Genomic DNA, 26,002 nt, shown 5'->3' on the forward strand with positions numbered 1-26,002 from the left:
GCAGCACTTTTGTGGCCTTTTGTAGCTGCGGTATGCGAGGCCATGGTCCAAAGATCTCGTTCAAGGTAAACGGTTTTCTATCTAACTGATTTAGAGCTATTCAGAGGTCATGTCTTTCGTTTTCAAAAGATGGGCAGTAGCACAGTAGATGTCCTATAGTCTCCTCGACACCGCAGGCATTGCACTCGGCGCTGTCAGCCATTTCAATCAAACACGTTTATACATTGGTGAATGCGACGCCCAAGCGTAAGCGGCACAGTATTGTTTCCTCATTTCGCGAAAGCCCAGGTAACGGCTACTTCGTGTGCTTCCCTAGCAGCTTCGTCAGCGAGGCCGTTGCCGGAGTTACCGCAATGGCGCGGCAGCCACTGAAACACGACGTCGTGTCCTTTCGCAGTCATATGATGGTGCGTTTCTCGTATCTCCGACATGAGTTGTTCACAGGACCCGCGTCTAAGAGCTGACAGAAGACATTGTAAGGCCGCCTTCGAGTCGCAGAATATTGCCCACCGATGAGCCGGTTGGTCTTCAATATAATCAACCTCGCCGCACGCACGTAAAATGTTGCGCACATTGGTTTAAAGAGATGTGCCCGGCATGAAATAGGCCAAATTCAAAATTGCTTTGTTTAAATAGAGACGATAAATTCATAGGCTATACCTGAAGAAGAGGCATTCTAATTGAATGACTGGACGTTATTAAGCTGGCTGCTCCAAGTGTTCGTCGAGCCAAATGGTGCTTCTCTGCAGTACGCGCTGGGGAATCATTTGCTGTCGTCTGCTCTGTCGTAATACATTCAATGAACACAACTTTGCAGCGACACATGAGTGGACGCACCAGATTAATGATGTCTGAAGCCAGAAGGCTCGCCTGCGTGAATTATGATCCCGAGTCGCACTATCTTTGTACAGACGACCCCGTCACTACAAACTGTGCGCCTGATGTTTGCATGCTACACAGGGAAGTCGGTGGAGCCCGCTATTTTGAACACTCTTGCAGTACGAAATGGAACTAATCACTGCAGCGCGTTTTTTTAGTTACATACAGCCGTACCGCTTGGCTCTATTAGGCAAAGGCCGGCAAACTCACCTATAGGTAAAATCACTCGGGCTCACACCAACGCATGAGTCTGAGTCTGAGAGTGCCCGCCTGAGTGGAATTATGGTGGGTCTGAGTCCCACTGAGCCCGGATGAGAAAGAATTCTCACGAGTCTGCGGAGTACCAATGAGTCCGTAGAGGTTTGTTGAGTCTTTCCGAGTGAAGCCTGTTTCACATGATGCGATTTTCGTCGCACCGGAAGTGCGATTTCCGTCGTTTGCGATGAAAATCGCAGTCGCAGAGCCGACCCCCCGATTTTCGGCTGCGACCAACCGGTTGGTCGCACAGTCGCACCGTCGCACCGATCGCTGCGATTTTCCGTCGAAATTGCGCGGAGAGCTGTCAACGGAGCTATTTCGCCGGTTTGTATGGGTTTGTTTTGGAAAATGGCGCTCACATGACAAGTGCAATGCGCGGAAACGTGGATCATCGAATTCGGTACGTACGCGAAGGGAGAATAAAAAACTTGTACTGCAGATTGCATTCTCCGATTGCTATGCGTTTGTTGACACGCTACACAGCAAATGAAGTGCATTTTCACGTTTGCTCCGTACGCCTTTGCGAGTTGTGAGTGCTAGGATGTGTTCGATCCCCAGCAGACGACGAGGTCGTCGCAACTTTCTTTTGTTGAGTAGCATGCAAAAATCGCGCTTACGGAGCAGCTTGAATTATCTCAACCTCGGCAAGGGCAAATGACAAGACAGCAAAGTACCCGAAGTTTCAACGTTGCGCTGAACGCGGTACCGTTCAGTTGCATTTTCTTGTCGGTTTTCAAGCATGAATTTCCTGATGCATCTTGAAAGCTTATCTTGCCTCTTACTAAATTTGACACAGCAAAAGTGTAGGCTATCGTAATGAATTTGCTACGATAGCATTAAATCCGTGGCTTGAATAAAATATTACATGCACGTTAAGTTGCACCTCTTCTCTGGAGATTTTTTTCTTTTTTCTTGCACAGTAACCAATAAACATTGACTATGTTGCGGACTTTGTATCCTTACTGCATCTGCATGAACACTTGCTCTGCAAGGTAATTAACTGTATTGCTAGCAGAATAATTGATTTGCTTGCTATAGTGGCAAAGTGACAACGTACCCTCCTGCACAATTATGTAGAACTCGTGCAACAATGCGAAAAGCAGGCAAACGGCCTGTTCTTGTGGGGATCAAACAGTACAAAACGACATGCTGAAGAAAAGTAAATCAAAACTGTGCAGTGAAGTCGGCCAGTACAAGCAGTTATTGCACGTTCACAGCTGATCAAGTGTGCAGAAACATTCATGCCTTACATGTTTCTAGCAAGTTTCTAATAAGCTTGCGATCACATATATTAGTGTGTAAACCCATATAACGATATCCGCTGCGATTACTATCCTTATAAGTAATGAATTACCATGCTACTTGCAAGAACATATCACCCGAGGATTTTAGAACAAATTTCTGCATTTCAACTATACACAATATGTGGTTTATTCAATAAAAGACCACAAACAGGGCTTTTTTGCAATGACAAACTTATTCCAAACTTTACTTACATACAGGCAAGAAAAAAAATTATAGACAGAAATATTGTTCTTCAATTTGTTCACCTGCCACTGTGGCTATAGCATTCTGCTGCTAACACAAGGCGAGGGGTTGATTTGCCAGCCATGGAAGTCGCATTTCGATGGGAGTCATAGGTGAGAAAAAAGCTCTTGCACTTAGATTTAGTTCATCACCTTTTATTGAACCCTTACACTTCAAAATACTATTGCATAGGGGGCATGCCTATGCAAAATCTAATGCCAATAGTAAGCAAAGGGCAGAATTGTAAAACAACCATCTTTCATGATAATTTGAGTGTGTAAATATTCATTGCATCAATATGTATTGTTCAACAGCACTGCACAAATAAGCATGATCAGGTATAGCAAGTACTCTGTCAGGAAGCTGGTTCTACAGATGTATAAATGTCAAGGCATGAATGCTCATACTACGTCGCACACATAGCACAAACAAAACCTTTTTCAAGAGTTGTCCCTTCTGGCAGATATGAGTGGGCCATAAGCAGCAGAAACTTTATTGCAGGACATTATGTAATACTGCTTATGAAAAAATGAAGAGAGTGAAGAGGCTTTTAACAGCAGTACTGCCTCATGCTGCGCTAATAGGAGGAACGATGAGAAAAACATTTCTGGTAGAGCACTTAAACAGTAACTTTCTGAAAGACTGAAAATTACAGGTGAGAGTTGGAGGTACATTTGGCCCACACACACCAACAACACGGGCATACTACATGAAACACTACAGCCTATGGTGTATTACAGTCTATGGGAAAGCTATCTTATACAGAAATCAAGAATGATGCAACAAGCCCTTGACAACACTGCAGACTTTCTTGGCCAGTCTGGCCTCTCGCTTTCTGATAAGTCAGCTCATATCAACGTCGGAAAAAAAAGAAAGACTAGAATCAAGAACTACCCCAGAGTGCACATTGTGATCCACATATATATATATAGCTGGACAAATATGCCCGCAAGTCAACATCCACAAATCCTCAGCTAGTGCAAGCCCATGACGGCAGAGCCAGCACGTGGGTGAAACAATTATGCAGTGCCTGGACGCAACTTCCACATCTGGTGAAAAGATTAATCTCGAAATTATGGGGGTGGACGAGTGGATACTATAGAAAATCGCAGATGCTGTGCTTGTGTCCAAGGTATCGTACGGTATGAATTACCAGCAGCACACAAAAAGACAACTCATCGAATACAGGCATCGGGTAGTAATAACAGGTCTTTCCAGCTGTACCATGCTTGAAGACCTCTATGAGAAAGTAACGAACAAGCACCTAGACGGAGTAGAGTTGCAGCCTGCAGCACAAATTCTTTGTCTCAAGAGCTCAGAACCTCGACCCAAGATACTATGCCAGCTAGCATATGAGATGCAAAGACGACTACCTCTCCCTTCAGAAACACAATGTCGGGAGTACCTGAACTTGAAACACAACAGGCCCATACCGTGGAATATGGGGGTAAACAATTAGGCCAGAAGACTATATGCAACTGCAAAACACACAGAGGAGGTTGTTAATCATGAAGATGCAAGCAAACATAAGGCACATATAGTACACTGATCTGGCAATAGCAGTGTAACAGAAGTACGACACTACATAAACTAAACCCCATATAAGTCAGTACCATTCCAGGTCATCCTATACCTAGAAAAGCTGAACTGAAAGCAATCAAAGCAGCACTTGTAGTGCAGATTACACCCTGCACAACACCCTGCATGGATTCACCAGAAACTGTCTGTGCCTGCACATCACACAAGATTGTCAGGAAAATCAGGTGATTGAAACGTGACTTGCAAGCACATGGCCAGAAATTAAATTACAGGATACGTAGCCATGCAGATATTCCAGGACACAAGCAGGCTTATAAGCCCGACATAATAACTGAAAACTAGATGAATTTGTGTGTATTCATTATTAACTAAAGTGCAACAGATAGAGAACAGACAAGAACGAAGCGCTCTGTGTGTTCATTTCGTTCCTGTCCATCACATTTCTGTTGCAATATAGTTAATGAATTCACGAGGCTAGTCTTCATCAGGTTTTATTGCATTACTACTTCGTGGTAACCTTTATAGATCACTGCATTTTCACAATAAACCTTTTAATCAGAAGTTAGCATACCCTGTTCTTACTGCTTCACACTGTACATTCTTGCTACATTGGCCAAATTAAAAATTTTGTAAGGTATCATGAGAACCATTAAAGTGACTTGTTGCAGTCTAAAAAAAAACGAATAGCCTGGCTGCAAATGGCACCAGAGAACACATAGGACAAACGAGAAAACCGATATGATTTAACAACCAAAAGTTTAATGTACACACCGAGTAAATGCTCGCTGACAAGCAATAGACTGAACATACACAAAAAGGAGAAGCAAAAATTCAGGTGCGTTTCCTGACAGGAAATGCATCCATTTCTAACAGAGGCTGTGCTGACAAGATTAACCCAGCATTTTTAGATCTACAGCTTCCGCAACTTCTCTAGGCAGCCGATCTGCACAGAATGCTAGCTTCTTCCTCTACAATGCACGCTCAGATGTGGAGAGTGCATTGTAGAGGAAGAAGCTAGCATTCTGTGGAGATCGGCTGCCTAGAGAAATTATGGATGCTGTAGATGCAAATACACTGGAAGAATCTTGTGTCAGCATGGCCGCTGTTACACTTTCAGAGATGGATGCGTTTCCTGTTGGGATCTGTATTGACACACATCAGATCTTGCTTCTGCTTTTTGTGTAAATTCGATTTATAGCTTGTCAAACAGCATTTACTCGGCATGTTCAATAAACTTTCATTTGTTAATACACCTCATGATTGTCTCGGTCTCTAGCAGAAAGGTGTTCATTCTTTTTACAGTGAAGCTGTATATGCCTATGTGAAACACTCATGGTCCGATCCCAAAAACCCTAGTGTAGGGGTATGAGCCATTGTTTAAGGGGGTGTGAGCCATTGCATTCGTCTTGCATGATGGACGAAGACATTTGTTGTTGGGTAGACATAGAAATGCTTATGCATTTCAAACATACATTTATCTGCGTATTATTGCAGGGAAGGGACACAGAGGGGGATGGGGTTAAGACAAGATCATGATGTCATTATTATCTCACAGCAAAGGTGTGGTGGGCCATTGGCTAGACCGATAGTGACGTCGTTTCTCTCTAGCAGCAGAGCACATGTGCAGCAGTCTCTCTCAGACTTCCCAATAGGTTCGAAAATGTGTCCCTGTATTTAATTAAATGAAATGTGCAGCCCCGGTGTGTCACTTCGTAACTACAGTGCATAACTAAGTCATAAACATTATGATTAACGCATTACAAAACACAAGTGCATAACAGCATTCAGAAAGACTTTGATGTACCCGCTGGATTAACACAATGAACCACTCATTGCACTTTCCATGATGCTGACCTTGCAAAGTGCAATGTGTGGCACTCCAAATAAACAATGTGATAAACCCAAGCCAAACATGTGCATAACCTCATTAAGAAACACAGACATAACCAATAATATAGAAAGACTTGAATAAACCATTGGAATTAACCCAGTGATAAACACTGGGGCTGCACATTTCAGCTTCGCTGGTTTACCGTCTGTACAGGGTGCATGGGCAGTAACTTTTTCTGTTATTGTTTGTTAAGTATTGTATAATGTTGTGCCAGTAAAATACGTTGGGCTAGTTGGTGTAATGTATTGGTACTGCTTTCTTTGCTGGTTTTTTTCTTAATGTTGTGCCCTTCTCCCTTATGTAACAACTTTTTTATTCCCCCTTGCATAATACTCCAACCTTGCAGCCTGCAAGGTATATAACTAAGTACATAAGCACGTCATTCATTCATCTGCATACACCTCGCACCATTACTTGCTCAACAAACGTCACTGCATTGATGTCTCGCAGCGTGCATCTACATTAACTGCCATTTGCGTTTTGGTATGGTTTGTGAACAGTGTAATGCATAAAGATTACATGACATTAAGGTTGTGACCTATGCGGTGCATAAGCAAACCTTGCAAAAGATGACATGTTGGATTGTTGAAAATAAGACAAATTGTATATATCGCAGTTACTTTAACAGCATTTAATTGACCACTTGACAGAAACTTCACTTCGCATAGATTCCAACACGTACACTGAATCTGCAGTTTTCTTTTTTGCTTATTAATGCAGTCGTTACTGCATGGCCACATGGTAGATTTGAAAACAAAGTGAAATAAATTAGTTTGTTGCAATATAACAATATGTGTAGATCACTGCGATTGTAACACGAGAACTTAATACAAACATGCACACTATAGGATCCAGACAAATGCTCAGGACAATCTCCAGAATGTTTGCATCCTGATACTTATGAAAGTGAACGGTTTCATTCCATGGCTGTCAATGAGAGGGAGAGAAAACTTTATTGTGTTCGTGGAACAAAAACGCATTGATAAGCTTAGACATATAGTCATTGCTTAACACTTTCGAAATGAATAATTATAGCTTGCTATCGACATTGGAGCAGCCTTTCGACAGCAAGAAAAGGAATCAGTTTTTCCAGCTCTGAACATTGAATTGCAGGAAATGTAAGCAGGCATAAAATTCTGCCAATATAATCTGTTTAGGAATACGAAATTGGAATAAATATTGAAGCTTGCATTTGTACTTTCTCTGGCTGAGCAATCTGGCTGAGCAATCTAGTTTGAAATGATTCCCATAAGCATGTCATAACAATGTTGACCTAATACAGGTTAAATGCATGACTAGCTTAAGAAATCTGGATGATTGCTATAAATTACAGTGAAGAAACTATAATATCTAGTAACATTAATAATATAATAATAATATTTATTTCCACAAAACAGGCTAACCGTGAGAGGCGTGCGAGGCTGAGCAGAAAGCTGAAAAATTCTACGGCAAGTGCGCCTGCCGTGGGCCTACGATCCTGCATTATGAATAGCGCGTATTGATATGGTCTTCTTGTTAGAAGTTCCGCGTATACTACCAGCGCGAGACACGGGACAACAAAGTGGACGAGAAGCGTGTCTTAGAATGCTATATTACAACGTACAGGTTTCTACAAAAGCGACGGTAACTGCTCGAAACATTTGATGCGTCGGCTTTTGCGCCTTTAGAAATATTTAGAGAGGGCTCCCATATATACATTCGCAGCGCAAGCACGGCGATGGACGAACCAGGCTAGCGCTAAGGTTGAATTTCACAACACAGTTTTCATTCCACGTCGTAATCACACTGATCGTTTGAGGCTTCGTTCAGGGGCACACGCGGGCGTTCGGGTTGGTGCTTCTTGTTGCGTTTGGCGTAAGAATAGGGCTAGGAGCAGGCACCACATATGCGCAATGACGGGCAATATACACACATCGTTTCTCCAGAAGCTGACGCCGAGCACGGGTAGCGCGAGGATCTTGCTGGGCTGACACAACTTCGTGGCAGCCGAATTCCGAATACTGCATATACGGTGAGGGTAGCTATATGAACTTGTCGATAGGTCACATTGTAGATTGTTGTAGCGCAGGCAGAACGAAACGGTCATAGAATGTAGATAAGACAACACACAACGCTGAACCATAGAATAAAGAATCGCTGGCTGAACCACCTGCGAACAGCTGTTTACGTGCGCGATGTCGCACTGAACTAACAAAACCGCCGTCGCGCACCCCAAGACAAATCTTAGCTAACGTGCTTAAATTAGTAAACGTACATATTATTTGCTTCTAATCAAGAGAAGTCAATAATATTATAGTGTAAACGTTTTATTCACTAAAATAAAAGAATTATGCACCGTGTGTCACGAAACCTGGCAGTAAGCAACCCTGGGCGTCGCACCAGTCGCATTGTTAAAATTGCAAACATGTGAAATGAGCCCTCTAAAAATCGCATTGCGACGCGTGCGACAGCACCGATTTTCGTCGTTGCAGTCGCAGCATGTGAAACAGGCATGAGCCCTAAGTAAAGGATACATTTTGTGAGTGAGTCTGAGTGAGTGCCGTTAATTTGGCTGACTTGTGCTATTAAGGCGAAGCAGAATTTTTTTTTTCGTGCCTTGAATTAGTCAGTAGTGGGCGCTGTTGTCGAACATCAAGTCCATGCAGTGCAGGAGAATTTATCATCAGCTAACTACTAGGATGGGTGGGGTTGAATAATCAATACAAATGAATAACAAGAGCGATGACTCGGGAGGCGTCAACGAGCGAGTTTGACTTGCTGTGCATGTTTTCTGGGGGTATCAGATATGCACGTTGCAAGCAACAAGAAGTACCGAGATAAGCAGTTCCCCGCAAGAACAGAAACACTGATTTGAACTGCAGGCTCCGACAAGATAGACTGCGAGCAGCAAATTTGTGCGGCTGTAGGCGCACCGCAATGAGTGCTTGTCTTATCGGAAGTAACGTGCTTTTGCAGACGAAAAAGGTTTAAGCTATCAATACCACCATAATGGAAACTTACAAAATATGGCTTTTTTACACCGAAGCTGTTAAGGGCTACCTTCCGCACTATCGTGTGTGAAAAAAAAAATCCCGAAGATGGTGTGATGCCGGGCCGACCCGCGGTGGAGGTACGTGGCGCAGGCGTTAAGCGCTCCCCATACGTGGGCCGATCTCGAAGACAGTGTAATACCGGGCCGACCCTTGGCGGAGGCGAAGCAGGCGTTAAGTATCCATATGTGGGCCGATCCCGAAGATATTGAAATGCCAGGCCGACCCGCGCCGGAGGTGCAGTTCGCCATTAACGGGCCCACCTACACAGCTTCGCTGGTCATGCTTCTTCACAAAGTGAAAGGGCATTTATTATTTTTTTTATTCTGTGCAAAGCCAAACGTGCGCATGCTTTGCGAGTTTCCCAGGAGGATAACAAGACGCCTCAAACTGCATTTAGCATTCTGATTGAGACATCATGTTTTAAGAATTCGTTCGTTTGGTGTTTGCATTAAGTTTAGTTACACATACAAAAGTATCTTGTCTGCGTGCGAGACGCCCTGCCAATGCGTAAACTTGCGCGTTTTATGCTATTCTATTCTATTCTATTCTATTATTCTATTCTATTATATTATATTCTATTAAATTCTATTCTTCTTTAACGTGCTGTGGTCACTGATAAGTAAACCGCTGTCCAGTTCAAAGATAATATGTATAGAGTAGCCAGTCAATACTCTTGGCTCATGTCCATCCCGTTACGACAGAGACGAACTTCTTTCAATATGAGGGGGCGGTTCCAGTGTGGTTTAAAAATCACGGGGTTTTACTTGCCAAAACCACTTTCTGATTATGAGGCACGCCGTAGTGGAGGACTCCGGAAATTTCGACCACCTAGGGTTCTTTAACGTGCGCCTAAAATCTAAGTACACGGGTGTTTTCGCCCCCATCGAAATGCAGCCGTCGGTGTTAGCAGCCTAACACCATAGCCACTGAGCAACCACGGCGGGTCCAGTGTGGTTTCATAAGCGGAGCTTGTGCTCAATATTTATGCTGTCGCCGATTTTAGGAAATGTTGGCAAGGCTTTAATTTCGAGCGCTGTGCTGTAAAGTAGCATGACATTGCAGTAATCCGAACAAGACAAGCTGTTCATAAGAAAATTGAGACTTCAAGTTATCAACAGTTAGAGAACAAGGGAAGCCTCACAACGTGTCTCGTCATCGTCAGGGCAGCAACGGCGTTTCTTGGTGTCGTTTATACACGTAGCTCAATCCCCGTCAAGGGCCGAGGGTCAGAAGCGGCTACGAAAGAACGCGAAGGAGAGGACACTGCAGTGGGAGTTGTGAGTGGCATGGCTGACGACTGGCAATGCTTAGGAAAATATTGGCTTATTTTTTATATCAATTCTTATTTTTCCAGCCAGCCATAGGTAGGCAATAGGTGGGCCATGTTTGTTGGCCAGCTACGCTGATGCAGAATCGGTCAGGGACCTCGGTCCAAGAACGCAACAAGACCATTTGCCTATTTGCTAACACGCTGGCCGGAATGCGAAATATGGAATAGCGTCGTGTCGCGACATACGGCTGACGCAGTGCGGTCGCAGCGGCACACTGCAATTGGTCGACAGTTTTGTTTTAGTGCGAGATAATTAGGATTTCTGACATACCCAAATTATTATCATACGGCTATACCAGCTACGCAGCTCAAGTGTAGTCGACGTCTTGCGTAATCGTTTTAAGCCGACGTCAAAAACTTCGCTTCGTCACACCGCACCACCGGGAACTGTCGTGGTTCACGAAACAGGGTATGTATACTGGGTGTCCCGCGTAACCTTTTCGTGCTTGGCGTGCTTTCTCAAGCTCGGAAGAAACGTTTTCGTAGCACGTATTGAGCAACAGAAAGCTGGATCGGGATTTTTTTTAGGATGGCCTACAATTTTCTCTTTGATACATTAGCTATGACTGTAATACTTCAGCGGTTGATTAATTACTACTAACTGATAACTGACGACAACCAACATTACCTCCTTCTGTCCAGCTACGTGGCACTTGTATACCTTTAAGTTCTGGTCCAAGTTACGTGAGACACACAGTATACTTTCTGCACTTTCGAGCACCAAACATACATACGTTTACCTCTAAGAAGTAATTGTTCTTCTCACGTCGCGTCAGCCGAAGTGCAGAGCTCAACATGCGATTTCGCAGCACGAGGAGGTGCTTGTAGGCAGCGACAAATGCATTACGCGAAAAATGAGTAAGTAAATAAATATACGATGAAATGTATACGGCAATGTTAGAGCGACTCAATGCCTATCAAAACGAAGTGTCGATCTCTACTCAAAAGCACGTTCTTTTGATTTCGGGCATATCGGAATCACTCAAGAATTTATGTCGGGCCACCCGACGTGAGGTAGATACCGACCGCCAAGCCACGTTGGCAAGGTTATACCAGTTATTGGTCGGCCGCTAACTATCTTTCCAAGGCTGAGCAAGAAGTTTTTTTTTCTCCGATTGGAAGACTCGTTTCTGTCTCATACAAAATATCGATATGAGTTATCCGTCAACTCCGCTCCTCCCTGCCGCCAGGTAGTTGGCCTATGGGGACCACAGTTGTGCGGCTGCTGCATCATAAGGGCCGTGGTGTGGCCAGCGACTGCAGCGCCGCCGCACGGAAAAATGAGAACCACATCGATAGGGTAAAGTACAACTCCTTGCAAGGTACAACTGCAAAGTTAAGTTTCGATTACAGTGCCCGGTGCGCTCCTCGTAGCGTCCACATCAGTGCCAGACTATTTTGAGACGTTCTACAGCTCGGTTGCGAGGTGTTAGGGCGACACTGGCGCACCCAGGCGGGCATGGCAGGAAACAGCCACTATCCGCGCGGAAAGGCAGCGGCAGTAGTGATGCCGTGCGGGACGCAGGGACGCGGGAAGTAAACAGTTCCCGGAGGCATGTCGAACAACGCCGGCCGCATCCTGTGCGAACCGTTTTGTTGCTCGTAGTTTATCCACTAACGCATAATAAAAGTTTCGGCGCTGTATATTCGCTCGGTAGGTTTAAAGTAGAATGCGCTACTACAAATGGCGGCTCAAGATCAAGAAGATATGTGAAAGGACTCTGGCAACATTCTGCCTGACAACGAGTTTCGAGTAGAGTGCACGTGTTTTAGCGCACTACCTCTTCACAACTTTAGAGTCGTTGCCCTCGAAAACGCTCGGGTTCACTGTTCGAATTAGGAAAGGAGTTAGAAAGAAAACGTTATTATTTTGGGCGTTTCCTGTTTGGACCATGAACCAAAAAAAGTTGACGCCATGACCTTCTTGACAGCTAACACAAGGACAGAAATCAAGCTTTTGCCGTAATCACGGGCAAGTCATCCAAACCGAACGTCCCCTCAAGCGATTGCTTTGACCGACCTCAGGTCTCCGAACAGCAGAACGAACGGAAACACTCTTTGGAGGCGTCGATATTTGGGGGTGTCAGAGGAGGCGACCTTCCTTGATAAGATTGAAGGGGACACCGGAGTTGCTACACGTAGAGCCTTGCCACCGGATAAAGAAAATAACAGCAATACTTGGATAAGGAAAGAACTCGCGCGTCTTCGCAAAGAAACGAAGACGAAATTTCAGGCTCACCATGGCGGTATCTGGAAGTCGGGGCAGCAGAGGTACCACTTGTTGCGCTCCGACACCAACAGTGCGACGAAGGAATTTGCCCGTGGAGGGAGGGTGCCGCCTAAATAGGTGCTCGATGTGCGCACGGCCCGAAACCCCCGGAGAGCAGACTCCCTCTCTCGTCGCGTGTACATATTCCTGTACGTGGGGGTGGGGAAAGCAGGAAACGAGAATCTATCGATCTTCGGGACTGTATAGTAAGGGCGCTCCCGCTACGGGGCACGTGTAGCGCGCAAGGCTGCCTGCCCTTCAAATCGCCCAGTGCGGAGAAACGGTCTCCGCTCCCGCGGTGGCCTCCCTCTTCTCTATCTGGTCCGCCTCTCTTCTCCGCCGACCGCGGGAGGGGAACTCGGACAAGGAGGAGTGTGGCGGAAGAGAAGGAAAACGCCGTTTCACCAGACAACAAAAAACGGCAGGGACTTCTGGTTCTCATCCGGACTGGGGCAGCCCGCAGCCAGTTGAGAGCGTCGCAGGAGTCGGAAAGGGGAGGGGGTCCGGTGGGTATGGCCAGCACGTGCCCGGTGTCCCCTACCCCCATGTGTATTCCTGATAACGGCTCTCCAAGAGCGAGAAATGGCCAAGAAAGAGTCTGCATCAAATGTGCGCACAGCCAGCTGTCTTCAGTTCGCACGGTCCGAGCGCCTACAAAAGCGCTACGAGTTCGGTTTCGTGACAGTTGATCGCTTGTTTCGTCTCTAGCCTCCCAGCATCGTCGACGCGAGATGCTCTATTGAGGTTGCGTAAACGTGCAAGGAGAGAGTCTGATCGTCTTTCACGTGTTGGCACAGCGGCGACGGCGAAGAATGGTGACCTTGAGAAGCGTACCGGCCGAGCTGCGACAACGTGCAAGCCGGCTCTGGCATTGCGTGAGACGCGCCGACCGCCTCGGCACACGGCACCTGAGGTGGGGATTCTCTCTCAGACCTGCAATTTGCTCGCGTTTAGCGAGCTGCGCACGCACGTTGTTCATTACACGGCGCGCACACTTTCGCGAGCTAAAAGAGGGCCCCCTCTGCGCAGCGTTTAGTGCTGTTAATATTGAGCGACCCACTCGTTTGCTCGAGCCATGGCTCGAGCAGACGTAACAATTCTCTGGACGGTTCAATGGCCCTCCAGCTAGAGTTTGCATCATCCCGCTATCTCTTTGCGGGCGTTGTATATTCGTCGTTGTGACAATCAGTGCACCCGATGCGCGACGCTGTCAGCTGCATGTGCTCCCCATGTTTACGATCGTAGAATTACCATGAAGAGTAAATGATATTAGCCTACCAACTGTCGTCATCAGCGCGATAGTTATCGCTCGTTTAAAAATGGGCAGTTTCTTGGGGCCTCCCGTCGAGCAGTATACAGCAAGCGGAGCTCTATACCTCAAAGCAGTTGCGGAAATGTGAATGCACACGTTTTAAGAAGTGAACATACGCTGTTCGTTTACAGAAAAGAAAAAGTCAGCACAGTTAATTACATTTTTACGTTTGACAACAGTACAGCTGGGTGGCAAGTGCAATGACTTGCGATACATTCATTAGACCCAAGCACTTATGTCAACACAGTTCCTTACTTTCGACTCCTTTCATTTGACAGCAGAGCAGAAAGGTTGCACAACATTCCTTCCAGCATCCTCAGTATGTCGACACCTGCCAATAGTGCGCTATTGTTCCTTGATCGGAGAACACGCAGCGCGTGGCCGCTTGAAATGCGTGCGTATGTTCTGTCCGTGGCAGGTAGTGTAGACGCTTTGTAGGAAACGCGATGAAGAAAGCGTTGTGACACCACAGTCACTGCACACTAACAAGCCAATTATATAGTGCGCTGTATCACAAAATGAGGATCACATGATCCAACACAGTGAATCACTCGCCGAAGTCACTCGGAGAATGAGAGAAAAAAAAAATGATCTTATCTCCAACGCTCCTAATCGAGGACGTTCCTGTTGTAGTTCAGAAATTGCGCCAACGGCCAATCACCAAAGCAAGCAAGGTCGTCTTTACGAACGCCGTAGCCTTTTAGCCCCTGCGACAGTTTTTACGGGGCCGTTCGTCACCACAATCGCAGCCACTTGCTACAGCTCTGCCTGTGTGCTGGCGCCCTTCGCTATTAGGCAAACAAACACGAAAAAAATCCTCAAGATAATTTCCTATCTCTGCGCGCACTCGGTCTCAACGGCCCATAGCGTTATCACAAAGACACGTTATCCGAAGATAACACTCCATCGTCTAATGTCCGCGGGCACTCAACGTGTGTGTTTGGTTGCACTTGCAGATAGCGTTCTCTCCGCGCCTGACTTCGGTATTCACGAATAAATCAACGCTAAATTGCACGAGAGATGCAGCGAAAAATGTTAAGCGTAACGATACAGGAAGAGGGGGGTGTAGATCAGACAGCAAACGGGGGTAGCCGATAGTCTAGTTGTGGGGGGAAATGGAGTCGTGCAGGCCATGTAAAGAGTAAAAAAATTAAATTATGGGGTTTTACGTGCCAAAACCACTTTCTGATTATGAGGCACGCCGTAGTGGGGGACTCCGGAAATTTCGACCACCTGGGGTTCTTTAACGTGCACCTAAATCTAAGTACACGGGTGTTTTCGCATTTCGCCCCCATCGAAATGCGGCCGCCGTGGCCGGGATTCGATCCCGCGACCTCGTGCTCAGCAGCCTAACACCATAGCCACTGAGCAACCACGGCGGGTTATGTAAAGAGTAGGGCGGCTAACTAGTGGTCTATTAGAGTTACAGAAGGGATGCCAAGGAAAGGGAAGCGCAGTCGTGGACGGCAGAGACTGTGAGGTGACGAGGTTAGGAAATTTCCAGACACTACCTGGAATCTGCTTTCTCAAGACAGGGGTATTTTATGCTATGCGAAAAGCAGTAGCCTTCGTCATTATAGGGTGACTACATCTCTTTCTATTGTTTTTATTTCAATAAAAGAAATTTAGAAAAGGGTAATTTAAGATCGCCTTCGTCCTGCAGCGGACATTAAGGTATTATGATAATGATGATGATAATGACGAAGATGATGATACTACCCGATTATGCAGTGACCTGTGCCACTTCACGACGCTAGAAAGTTTTTGGCGCTGTCAACAGGCACGCTCAGTCTCATACCACGTGTTTCTGCAACAACTGCTCAAATTTAATTCCACTTTTATTCGGACAGAAATGTCCAGAAGTTGGGCGACTAAAGGCAACTAAAGATATCGGACAAGTTCCTGAGCCCCTGCGACCCACCAAGCAAGGCACAACACAAACTAAAACGGATTGCAACACTTACAGACGTGACAGGGGCTTAGTCACAGCATTTGAAGACACGACAAGGGCCAAATAATGACGTTAATATGTATTCGCAAAACGAACTCCCGCGAAGCAGTACTCCAAAAATGAAGTTCCTGTGCATGCTTATATGCGTGCTGCTCTGTATGGCTTAATAACTTTTTTTAAAATGTAATTGATTTCGTATTTAGTAGCAAAGCATACGCAAGAGGGAAACGATTAACTCGGATACGCTCCCGTGACATATGCAAGTGTCTGAGTGCCGTGCAATGTTCTTCTAAAAGCAATATATTGTAGATGTCACAGAAAAACAGAATCACGCAAGAGATGGCGCACAGCAAACAACTGGTGTTTTCGAATGAGTTATGAAACTGAATGTTGGCAGATCTGCTGTAAGCATAATAATTAGCACTGTAACTTATTAATAATCACAAACTAATTAATTATGAACAATACAAAAAAGAAACTGGGCGCTTCGATTTGCTGCTACCAACATACGTCCGGCTTCATTCGTTTGAAAGGCTCCGCTTTGGTTTTCTTTTTCTACTTGATGCGTGATAGCTGGAACGCCGTGTATAATTCTGCTCTCCACAGTTCAAGCACTTTTGTCACCAGTTCGCTGCAAAGCAGTCCAACGACATTAGATGTGTTGGTGACGTCGGCATATATTTTGGCGTTGCGCGTAAACCAAGCAAGTGTACCTGAAAACGTGCAGGTCTTACAACAGTTAACCGCGAATTTTTTCTTCCTCGTTCCTTCGGTGCAAGAACAGCTGCAAAGCTTCCCGTGAGAAATGTCACGCGAAACTGTAAGGAGCCGCTTATTATTTTTTTTTTCTTGCGTGTACATCGCCGAAAAGCGCACACCTGCTGCGCATGCCATGACAATTGATAAAGGCGTTCTGCTGTGTCATGAATTTGGGGCGTACCGTAAAGTTGTTTTCGATGGCAGATAGCCATGTGTTAGCCACTACTGTTTTATCGGTCGACTTTGTGCAGAGTCGTGCATGTTCCCATGCGTGAGAGCTTTCTAACCGCTGTCCAAGTTTCTACTAGGTGGAATTTTTTTTTACTGACAATTTTTTTTTTAGTTGCCTGTGGCAGATGGCATAGTTCCTTGAACTGGATTTCTCGCAGAGGCAGACATTACTTACGCTTAAAAGTGCACTTTTGTTCCACTTCCTTTTCTTAAAAAGCGACGTTTTACGCATTAAGTTCAAAAATAATTGGAACGCCTGTATTTCACCGCACAATTTGGGAAAGAAGGTATCTCAACCGGTTTTATCGTGAGAATTCGTTCCAAGTGAATAAATCTCACGAAATCATCGGCTACAGTTCGTAAATGGTAATATGACCCGTAAAGTAATTAGTTTTAAAAATTAATTGGTTAAAATTTGTTAATTGTTAAAACTAGGCATTTCGACTTCTCGTTCAAATAGTGTCCGTCTCTCCGCGTTATCCAGCTGAATCCTATAATTGTGTTATCTTCCACAGGCGACTCTTAAACATTTCTGTCAGTCAAAGGAAAATTCTGCTGAAACCATCGACGACAGTTGTCAGTGTAAGCCTGTCAGTGTCAGCCCGAACGAACTAGCGAGGGAGGGAGGGAAAGAGATAAGAAGAAGGCAGGGAGGTTAACCAGAATCACGTCCGGTTGGCTACCCTACACAGGGGAATGGGAAAGGGGGAAAACAAAGATAACAGGGAGAGAGAGGAGGGAAGGAAATTGCAGTGAGTTCGGTGACGTGCGTGGCCTTACAGAAATTGCATTGATAGGGCCAGACAATGAAATCTTCCTTACCTCAGTAAGGAAGCCTTCATTGCAGTGAGGCTACCTTATGTCACTCTGAAAGGTTCCTTACTGAGGCGCCCTCGGTGAAGGCTTCCTTGGTGCTTCCTTGGTACTTCCTCAGCATAAGAAGCCAAACAATGAAACCTTCCTTACCTCACTAAGGAAGCCTTCATTGGGGTGAGGCTACCTTATGTCACTCTGAAAGCTTCCTTACTGAGGGGCCCTCGGTGAAGGCTTCCTTGGTGCTTCCTCAGCATAAGGTAGCTCCAAAGCTACCTTCATGCGTCCTTACGCCGCTCCTGGCCCTGAACGAGCGCTTCACCTCACTGCTTAACCACGTGGCATTCGCTTGCGCATGCGCACTGTCGCCCACCTGCGGAGAAGCGCGAGCACGGTACGTCTTGCCAGGCATGTTCGTTTCAGTCGCGCGTGCGGCATGAAAGCATTGCTAGGCGTTGCTAGGCGTTGCAAGACGCCGGCGTGCCAGCGTTGCTGGAGCACATCAAGTTTTGCACTGTAATGCGCAACTTTTTTTTAACTTTAGTAAACGAAACTAGAAGAAAGCGTCCACGCTTCTCTATATTAGCTATTCAATTTAAAGATTGTGCGACGATACAACATTTTTTAATAGAATAATGGTGTTCGCGGAAAGATTTGAAGAGATAATCTCGAACCCAGGCACGCGGCAACCGCTCCTTAGGTGAGGACGGGTGAAGGGAGCTTTCAGAGTACGCTTGCTTCCTCCATCGGTCCTTCGCTGTAAGGAGGCCTCACGTAAGGTTAGGAAGCGCTCGAAGGAAAGGAACTAGGGGTGTGCGAATATTCGGAATTTCGAATACGAATCGAATATTTTCCATATTCGAAGCGTATTCGATTCGAGAAATGCATGTTCGGAAATTGACGAATATCCGAGGACGGCCGAATAACGGTGGAAACGGCGAATATTCGGATAGACTGCGAATAATTGAGCAATTAACCAATTGTATGCTTGCTCCGCATTCTCCTAAAAACATGTTTATTAACTGAGAACTTCGCATGATCCGCTCATTATCTGTATGCTCTGTTTCACTCTATCTGCTTCAGGCATTTGAGACATGATCAGTTTCGGTTTCTTTTTCACCAAGCTTTATAATTCCAATTATTTTGGAATGCCCCATTGCCTTGAAGGTTGCAAAGGCAACTCAGGGTTCGCTAACACTGATTCAAAATATATCAAGGCTCTTTGTGCGGAGTGGCCAGCCTAGGCATGTTTCTTGATCCGCGCTTTATGGCCACAGTTCATCAGGCATCTGTTCAGATGATCTGGCTGAAAAACCTTGTGACAAGGGAGCTCCAGGAAGCCGTCGTGGAACACCGTGGGGACACCGCCGTGCCAGCGTCGACTTCGTGTCCACTGGTGGCATCGAGTGTATGGAATGCTTTTGACGATCTAGTGATGAACAAAGAGAAGACACATTTGGCATCTGCCCCTGAGGGGGAAGTTACAGACTACGCGCAAAAGCCTCTTCTGGAAAGGGGCATGAATCCTTGTGAGTGGTGGCAGTCTATTGGCCGCTTCAGGTACCCGCTTTTAAGTGCACTCGCCCGGAAGTACTTGGCGGTCCCTGCCACTTCAGTTCCTAGTGAAAGAGTCTTTTCTACCGGTAGAAATGTGACAGTGCATAGAGAGCGTTTACTTTCTGGCCATATTGAGCAGTTAATTTTCCTTCACGACAATCTGTAACAAGCGGTTTACCTGACTGAGGGCATTACCTGAGTCCATTATCTATAATTGAGTACCTCTTTAATTTGAAGCAACCTTGTAAAATGCAATGTTATTTTTAAAAGGGTAATAAAGCCATTGTTACCTCTCTTGCAATTTTTTAATACTACACATGTGTTCGATATTCGATTCGATATTCGAAGAGAGTTCTTCGCCTTATTCGTATTCGATTCGTAATCGAAAATTTCAATATTCGCACACACCTAAAAGGAACGTTTTATTGTTTGGACCAAGCTACCTTCATGCGTCCTTACGCTGCTCCTGGCCCTGAACGAGCGCTTCGCCTCACTGCTTAACCACGTGACGTTTGCTTGCGCGTGCGTGCTGTCGCCCACCTTCGGAGAAGCGCGAGCACGGTACGTTTTGCCAGGCACGTTCGTTTCAGTCACGCGTGCGGCATGGAAGCGTTGCTAGGCGTTGCACGACGCCGGCGTACCAGCGTTGCTGGATCACATCAAGTTTTGCACCGTAATACGCTACTTCTTTAGGTTTAATAAACAAAACTAGAAAAAAGCGTCCACGCTTCTCTATATTAGCTCATCAACTTAAAGATTGTGTGACGATACAACCTTTTTTATTGAATAGTGGTGTTCTGGTGTTCGCCTAAAGCTTTTAAGAGATAATCTCGAACCCAGGCATGGCGGAGACCGCTCCTTACGTGAGGACGGGTGAAGGGAGCTTTCAGAGTATGCTTGCTTCCTCCATCGGTCCTTCGCTGTAAGGAGGCCTCACGTAAGGTTAGGAAGCGCTCGAAGGAAAGGAACGTTTCATTGTTTGGGCCATAGTCACAAATGGTCGCACAAGCCCGTCGTCCTTAAGAAGCACAAAAGTGCCTTCACCTAGCGAAGGAACTAGCGAAGGAACTAACTAACGAATGAACGAAAGCTCACGCACGATGACATTCCCCATCTCTCTCTCTCTCTCCTCCTCCTCCTCCTCACACCTCCCTGCAATCGCGCGATAGCATCATACTGTTTGTTTCCACAGCAGTGCGACCACCTTTGAACGAAGTTGTGACTTGCGTATGCAGCAGACTGAAGGGCTCAATAATCTCGCCCATTTTTGAAGAGCGTGCGAAAGTGTCCCGATAAAAGGCTGCAACCATGCATTGTCTGAAGGCGGGTTGCAGCCGATAGGCAAATACACTGTATATGGAATCGACAGCTGCGTTCAGATAGAAAGATAACCCACCATGTTTGACGCATCTACACCTGCCCTGTGAGGGACCTCGTAACGGAAGGCTCCAGGATAATTTTGGCCATCTGGGATTTCTTAAAAGCGCCTAATTAAAAGCCCAAGATCCTTTCTTGCATTCAGGACTGTCGCAATGAAGACAAGAAAAAGCATAGGAAAAGTTTACTGTTTCTTTTTTTCTGCAACTGTCAAATTATTTATTGACGATGGTTGAACTTGTGACAAATATTCTTGATAAAAGAAAAAAAAGAAAGGGCAATGAATGTGGAACGGAAGACAACCCACAATCGGTGGGAGCCGTACAAAGTTCTACATAACGCATTCTTGAGATGCAGAGCTGAAAAATACGCTCTTCCTTGAGAACCTGCGAAGCAAGGACCTTCCGCATGCGAGAGCTTGCGCTTTGTGTTTCCGGAAGGGTCAGTTATAGTCCGCAAGAAAGCTTCACGTGTTCTTGCGTTCCTGAGAGAGAGACTGGTTTGATGGACGTGTGGTAACGTACCGCCGTGACCCTGCAAGAGACGATCAGGCGCAGCAAGTGCGGCCTCGGTTGCCAGGCTAAAGAAGTGGGCGCTGGCTAAACATGCCGGTTTATATATACAACCCACTACCACCAATCGAATAGACAAAACAGGTGATTTACCTTGTGGTTTTCTTGGCTTCACGGTGAGTTGAATTCATATGGCTTTAACATTAAAAAATCAGCCCGCCCCTTCCCCCCGCGAACAGCTTCTCTAAATTGTCTGTGCGTGTTTCTTTCACGGCACTTTGCTGGTCCAGTCTCGTAATGAACTAACTAGCCATAAACAATGGTGTATTGCTAAAGTCATGCGATGCACTACTTTGCAGCACGGAAGCGGCAGCGTGTGATACGGGGAAGGAAGCCGCCGCCGAGGCGCTGCCTTCTAACGTTGAGGTGGCTGTGATCGGAGGTGGCGCCGTGGGCACCAGCCTCGCCTACCACTTGGCCCGGATGGGCAACCCGAACGTCGTACTGCTCGAGAAAAGCGAGCTGACGGCAGGCTCAACATGGCACGCGGTATGCCACCCCATTGATTGATTGATTGATTGATTGATTGATTGATTGATTGGTTGATTGATTGATTGATTGATTGATTGATTGATTGATTGATTGATTGATTGATTGATTGATTGATTTAGTAGACGAATGGACTCCCAGCCGATTGCTTCCTCTTCAAGCACTCATATCCTCCTGCTGTATCGTATTTGGTTTAGAGTAGGACTTCATGTGTTACGCTTTTCTTTCTTTTCTTTTTGTCATTATCTGTGTGCTTAAGTTTGAGTTTATTGCGCACTATCGAGTTACAACATGTGGATCATATGTACAGGGGGAAGGTCCCAGTGTAGCCAGATTACAAAGGAGATCTCTCATTGTTATTGTGTAGAAAGCGTAAATATGCGGCTTTTATACGAGGTGGCATCAAAATGTTTCGAGACTGGCTCTATCTTGAAGAAAGTTGTTTATTTATGTGCATTCGAACACTATCACCTTCTAAACACAGCGCTTCCAGCACTCCTACCAAATTGCGAACATGTACTGGAAGTCTCTTTTCCGGAGCGAGTCGAACGTCCTTCTGCCATTCGAGCTGGATTTCGAGCCGGTCAAAATGGCGACCTGTGAACCGTGTTTCTGATTTTAGGAAGAGAGCGAATAACGCGGAAGGGAATCCTTACAGATTACTTGTATTTCACGTTGAGGGTCATCACTAGGGACGAAACTTGGGTATACGGGTACGACCCTAAGACGAAGCCACAAGCAACGCAGTGAATAAGTCCAATGTGTTCACGACCGAAAGAAAAACGATGTGGGGCACATCCGCAGCTCAACAAAGTGCACACTCATCGTGTTTTTCGGCATTCCTGGTATTGTGTATCAGAAACTCGTCATGAATGGCCACGCTATGAATAGCTAGTTTTACTGCCAAGGTTTAGGGCGTCGAGCAGCTGTATTCTGCACGACGACAATGCATCCTGTCACAGATAATTCCACACACGCGAGTTTTTCAACGGAAACAACACGCTTTATACTCTACTTGTCAGATTCGGTTCTTGCTTATTTAACTCTCTTATCAAAATTAAAAACGCAGCTCAAAGGCTGCTATTTTGGCATCATCGCCTTATAATCAAGCTCGAATCGCAGAAGGGTGCTCGACTCCTTCCGGAAAAAAAGACGTCCAGGACATATTCGCAAGCTGACAAGAACGCTGGGAGCTCTGCATTGCTGCGCGAGGACGCCCTTTAAAAGGTGACAGTGTTCGAATGCATATAAATAAATATTTTTTTTTTCAGAACACAGCCAGTCTCGACACTCTTTGATACCACCATGTATGTAATTACAAAGACGACGTGTTCCCCGAGTCGGTAACTGACACGAAAAATTATTCGAATATCAGAAGACTGTTGATTCTTCATCTGTTGTTGTAATTTATTGGTCGAGGCAACACATTGTTTACGGCTAAATCTCGCCTGCCATGCTTACAGGCATATCTAATCTGGCAACTTACCGGCCCTACCAGACAACGTTACCCCCCCCCCCCCCCCACAAAGTGTGATAGTACATTCATTTCGTTTCCCTCAAGTTAAGTTTTGTTTTATACGTTTGTATCGCATATAGCTTTCAGAATGAATGAATGAATGAATGAATGAATGAATGAATGAATGAATGAATGAATGAATGAATGAATGAATGAATGAACACTTCACGAACGATCTCTTATTAGCGTTGGTTGCGCAGGCAGGCCTCGCGGCGCTCTACAACCCGGGAATCAACATGAAGAGGATACACTACGACAGCATCAACTTGTTCGCCGCACTTCAGCTCGACACTGGACGAGTAGGTGAAGGGACGAGTGCCCCATCATCTCGGGGGTTTGGTCGCGAACTGAATGACTGAACTCATGCCGATCCACTGATTGTTTCCAGTGCACCGAGGCAGCTGTAGATGCCGTCGTGCAGGACTCCAGAATAAGCTTGCTTACCTGAAATGTATTAACCTATTGGGAAATGTCAGAACAGTGATCGCTAGGGAGCTACGCAGCGCTTGTTGATACAATAAGCAGCCAAACTAAAAAGGGAGAGGGAGAAGAAAACAAGACTCTGCGTCACGCTGGAGACGAGACCGGCACCATTTTTATCAAGATAGCAAAGTCAGAACGAAGTTTGAAGTCCCACGCGATGCCCTCCACGTGCCTAGAGCACCCGACGCAAAGGTCAATAATTTGCATGTGCCCCTAAGGTGTGCGCCAGCTATTTTCGTTGTTCGAATGAGTACCTCTGATCAGCAAGAGCGCAACGTGCGCGAGGCCACCACGCGTGTGAAACTAAATTTGTCCGATGTAATCGAAGGCCACGAAGTAAATCAGAAGGATAGGAAAAAACAGCCTTGTTGTCGCACCACCCGGCGACAAGGTCGCAGCAGCGAAGACATGAAAAGCGAAATGATACGCACAGGACGTGAGCGAAACGTGCGAAAATAAGATATGACCAGGCTGAAAAGAATGCGGGATCAGCAAGCCCACCTAAACTGAAGCCGCCGGTGGTGACGAGACTGCCGGGTGTTGAACCGGCTCTTAACCCTTTCTAAGAAAGTACAGGGCGTTGGCCATAAAGATATCACAAAATGAAAGAAAAAAATTGTCATCAGAAGCAGACTTGAGAAAAGGCGCCTGCGCCAAAATACCGCTCCCTCTCCTCAAATATTTATTCAATAGCTGCAGCTGTGTCCCACACTCAACTTGAGGCTGTCTTGAGGACAAGTTGTGCGAATAAATAGTCGAGGTGCACGCGCGGTCACAGTTTGGTAAGATTGGAGTGTTTTAAAAGGACAATCTACCAAGCGTATAGCGTAGCTTAAGATTTCTCTTCTGTTTGCACTTTGGGGCTGTTTCGGTGTGTCACAGCTTTAACGCTCAGGGCCTGACGAACGCTGTACAGATTTCAAATTTTGGGCTGGCTGCAGGACCTTGGCTTTCACCGTCCGGGAAGCATCCGGCTGGCGTCGGACCCGACTAGGGTGGACGAATTTCGATACCAGATGCAGCGCCAGGGCTGGAACAAGGCGCCCCAGAAGCTTATCACTGTCGACGAGATCAGGGAACACGTGCCCTTCATCAACCTGGACAAGGCATGTGTTTCTGCACGTACTACACGGCTCATCTCCGTTACATATGTGGGCCTTGTACGGATTAAGCCTGTGGGAACTTCGACACATAGTGGATGGCTTGAGACAACAAAATAGGCTGTCCAGTTTTCGAAGTAGCAAGAGGATATGTGCCAGGTATCATTTAATTTGTCTTTTCAGGCGTGAGAACGGGCTCTTCACAGATCACTCCCGATTCCACGGAACTTTAATGATGTTCGTTGCCTGGCAGGAGACTCGTCTTTAATTCGGCACGGGCTGATTTCTAAGTCGACGTTCAAACTGTTTGGTTTGTTCGTGCATGCGGAGCCGAATATCGTACAGGTGATGTATAGCGAAACGCCCCGCAACGGCATTTGGCGAGACACTCTGGTACCCGCTCTTACTACAGTTCGGATGCGCTCTGTGACCAAACGGCCTTCGCTGCGACTGTAAGCATATGACCCGCAAAGCATGTGCGAGGTTAGCATGGTTCATAGAAAAAAAAAGAAGGAAAAGCTGCATTGGGAACGGACAAGCAACTTTTTGCCGCGGTTCCCGAACCAAAACTTTCCGCTTCATTGACTTTTGTGTTATCGCGTGGGGTGCCGCATCCTGCTCAGCTCAAGTAAACGCGCACAAAAACTGAGAAAGGCGCAAACAAAGAATGGAAGTGCCCGCGTAAAGTATCCACTTATAATACGCTATTAGTTTACTTCAAGCTAAACGATGGCGTCTGGCCCAGAATTAATGCCAATTTACCAAGCCTGTTTAATGGACTCTAAACCAGCTACTTCAGCAGCGACGACAAGTTTTGCTCGCGCACTCTCCAAAAACGCTCATTTCCTCATCCCGCTTTCACTATGTAAGCAAACAAAAGCTACAGTTCATCGAGTGGTGAAACTGCTGCGGCTGACCCGCGCATCGCACCCTGTTAAAATAAGTCTAAGTTTCGTTCGAAAGGTGAAGCATCGATTGCGATAGCAAATCAGTAGACAGCTATACGAAGTAAGGGTAGCAGTTTTATTAGCTGTATAAACTTGGAAACATTCGCTTACTAACTGAATTAACAAGCATGGAGTCAGCGCTCACAGACAAGCATGAGCACATCACACTC

At 46.0% G+C, this 26,002-nt stretch overlaps 2 protein-coding genes across 4 annotated transcripts in view; one reads left to right on the forward strand and one right to left on the reverse strand.

Annotated features, from left to right (window-relative positions):
* Positions 1-12,837, reverse strand: part of LOC135919022 (betaine--homocysteine S-methyltransferase 1-like) — a 42,768-nt gene extending 29,931 nt beyond the window's left edge. The window contains exon 1 of the mRNA XM_065453766.1: positions 12,696-12,837. Within this exon, the coding sequence (XP_065309838.1) occupies positions 12,696-12,698 (3 nt within the window). The 5' untranslated portion in view covers positions 12,699-12,837. The remainder of the gene's footprint in view (positions 1-12,695) is intronic.
* Positions 12,838-13,210: 373 nt separating this feature from the next.
* Positions 13,211-26,002, forward strand: part of LOC135914166 (dimethylglycine dehydrogenase, mitochondrial-like) — a 48,857-nt gene continuing 36,065 nt past the window's right edge. The window contains exons 1-4 of one of the 3 annotated variants that reach the window (XM_065446934.1): positions 13,211-13,638; positions 21,597-21,786; positions 23,503-23,601; positions 24,727-24,891. In XM_065446934.1, coding sequence (XP_065303006.1) covers positions 13,538-13,638; positions 21,597-21,786; positions 23,503-23,601; positions 24,727-24,891 — 555 coding nt within the window. In that variant the 5' untranslated portion in view covers positions 13,211-13,537. Of the gene's footprint in view, positions 13,639-21,596; positions 21,787-23,502; positions 23,602-24,507; positions 24,568-24,726; positions 24,892-26,002 lie in introns of those variants that run through there. The other 2 variants (XM_065447012.1, XM_065447080.1) reach the window with 2 other exon arrangements.

This window comes from Dermacentor albipictus, chromosome 1, assembly GCF_038994185.2.
Source record: "Dermacentor albipictus isolate Rhodes 1998 colony chromosome 1, USDA_Dalb.pri_finalv2, whole genome shotgun sequence".
Lineage (NCBI taxonomy): Eukaryota > Metazoa > Arthropoda > Arachnida > Ixodida > Ixodidae > Dermacentor > Dermacentor albipictus.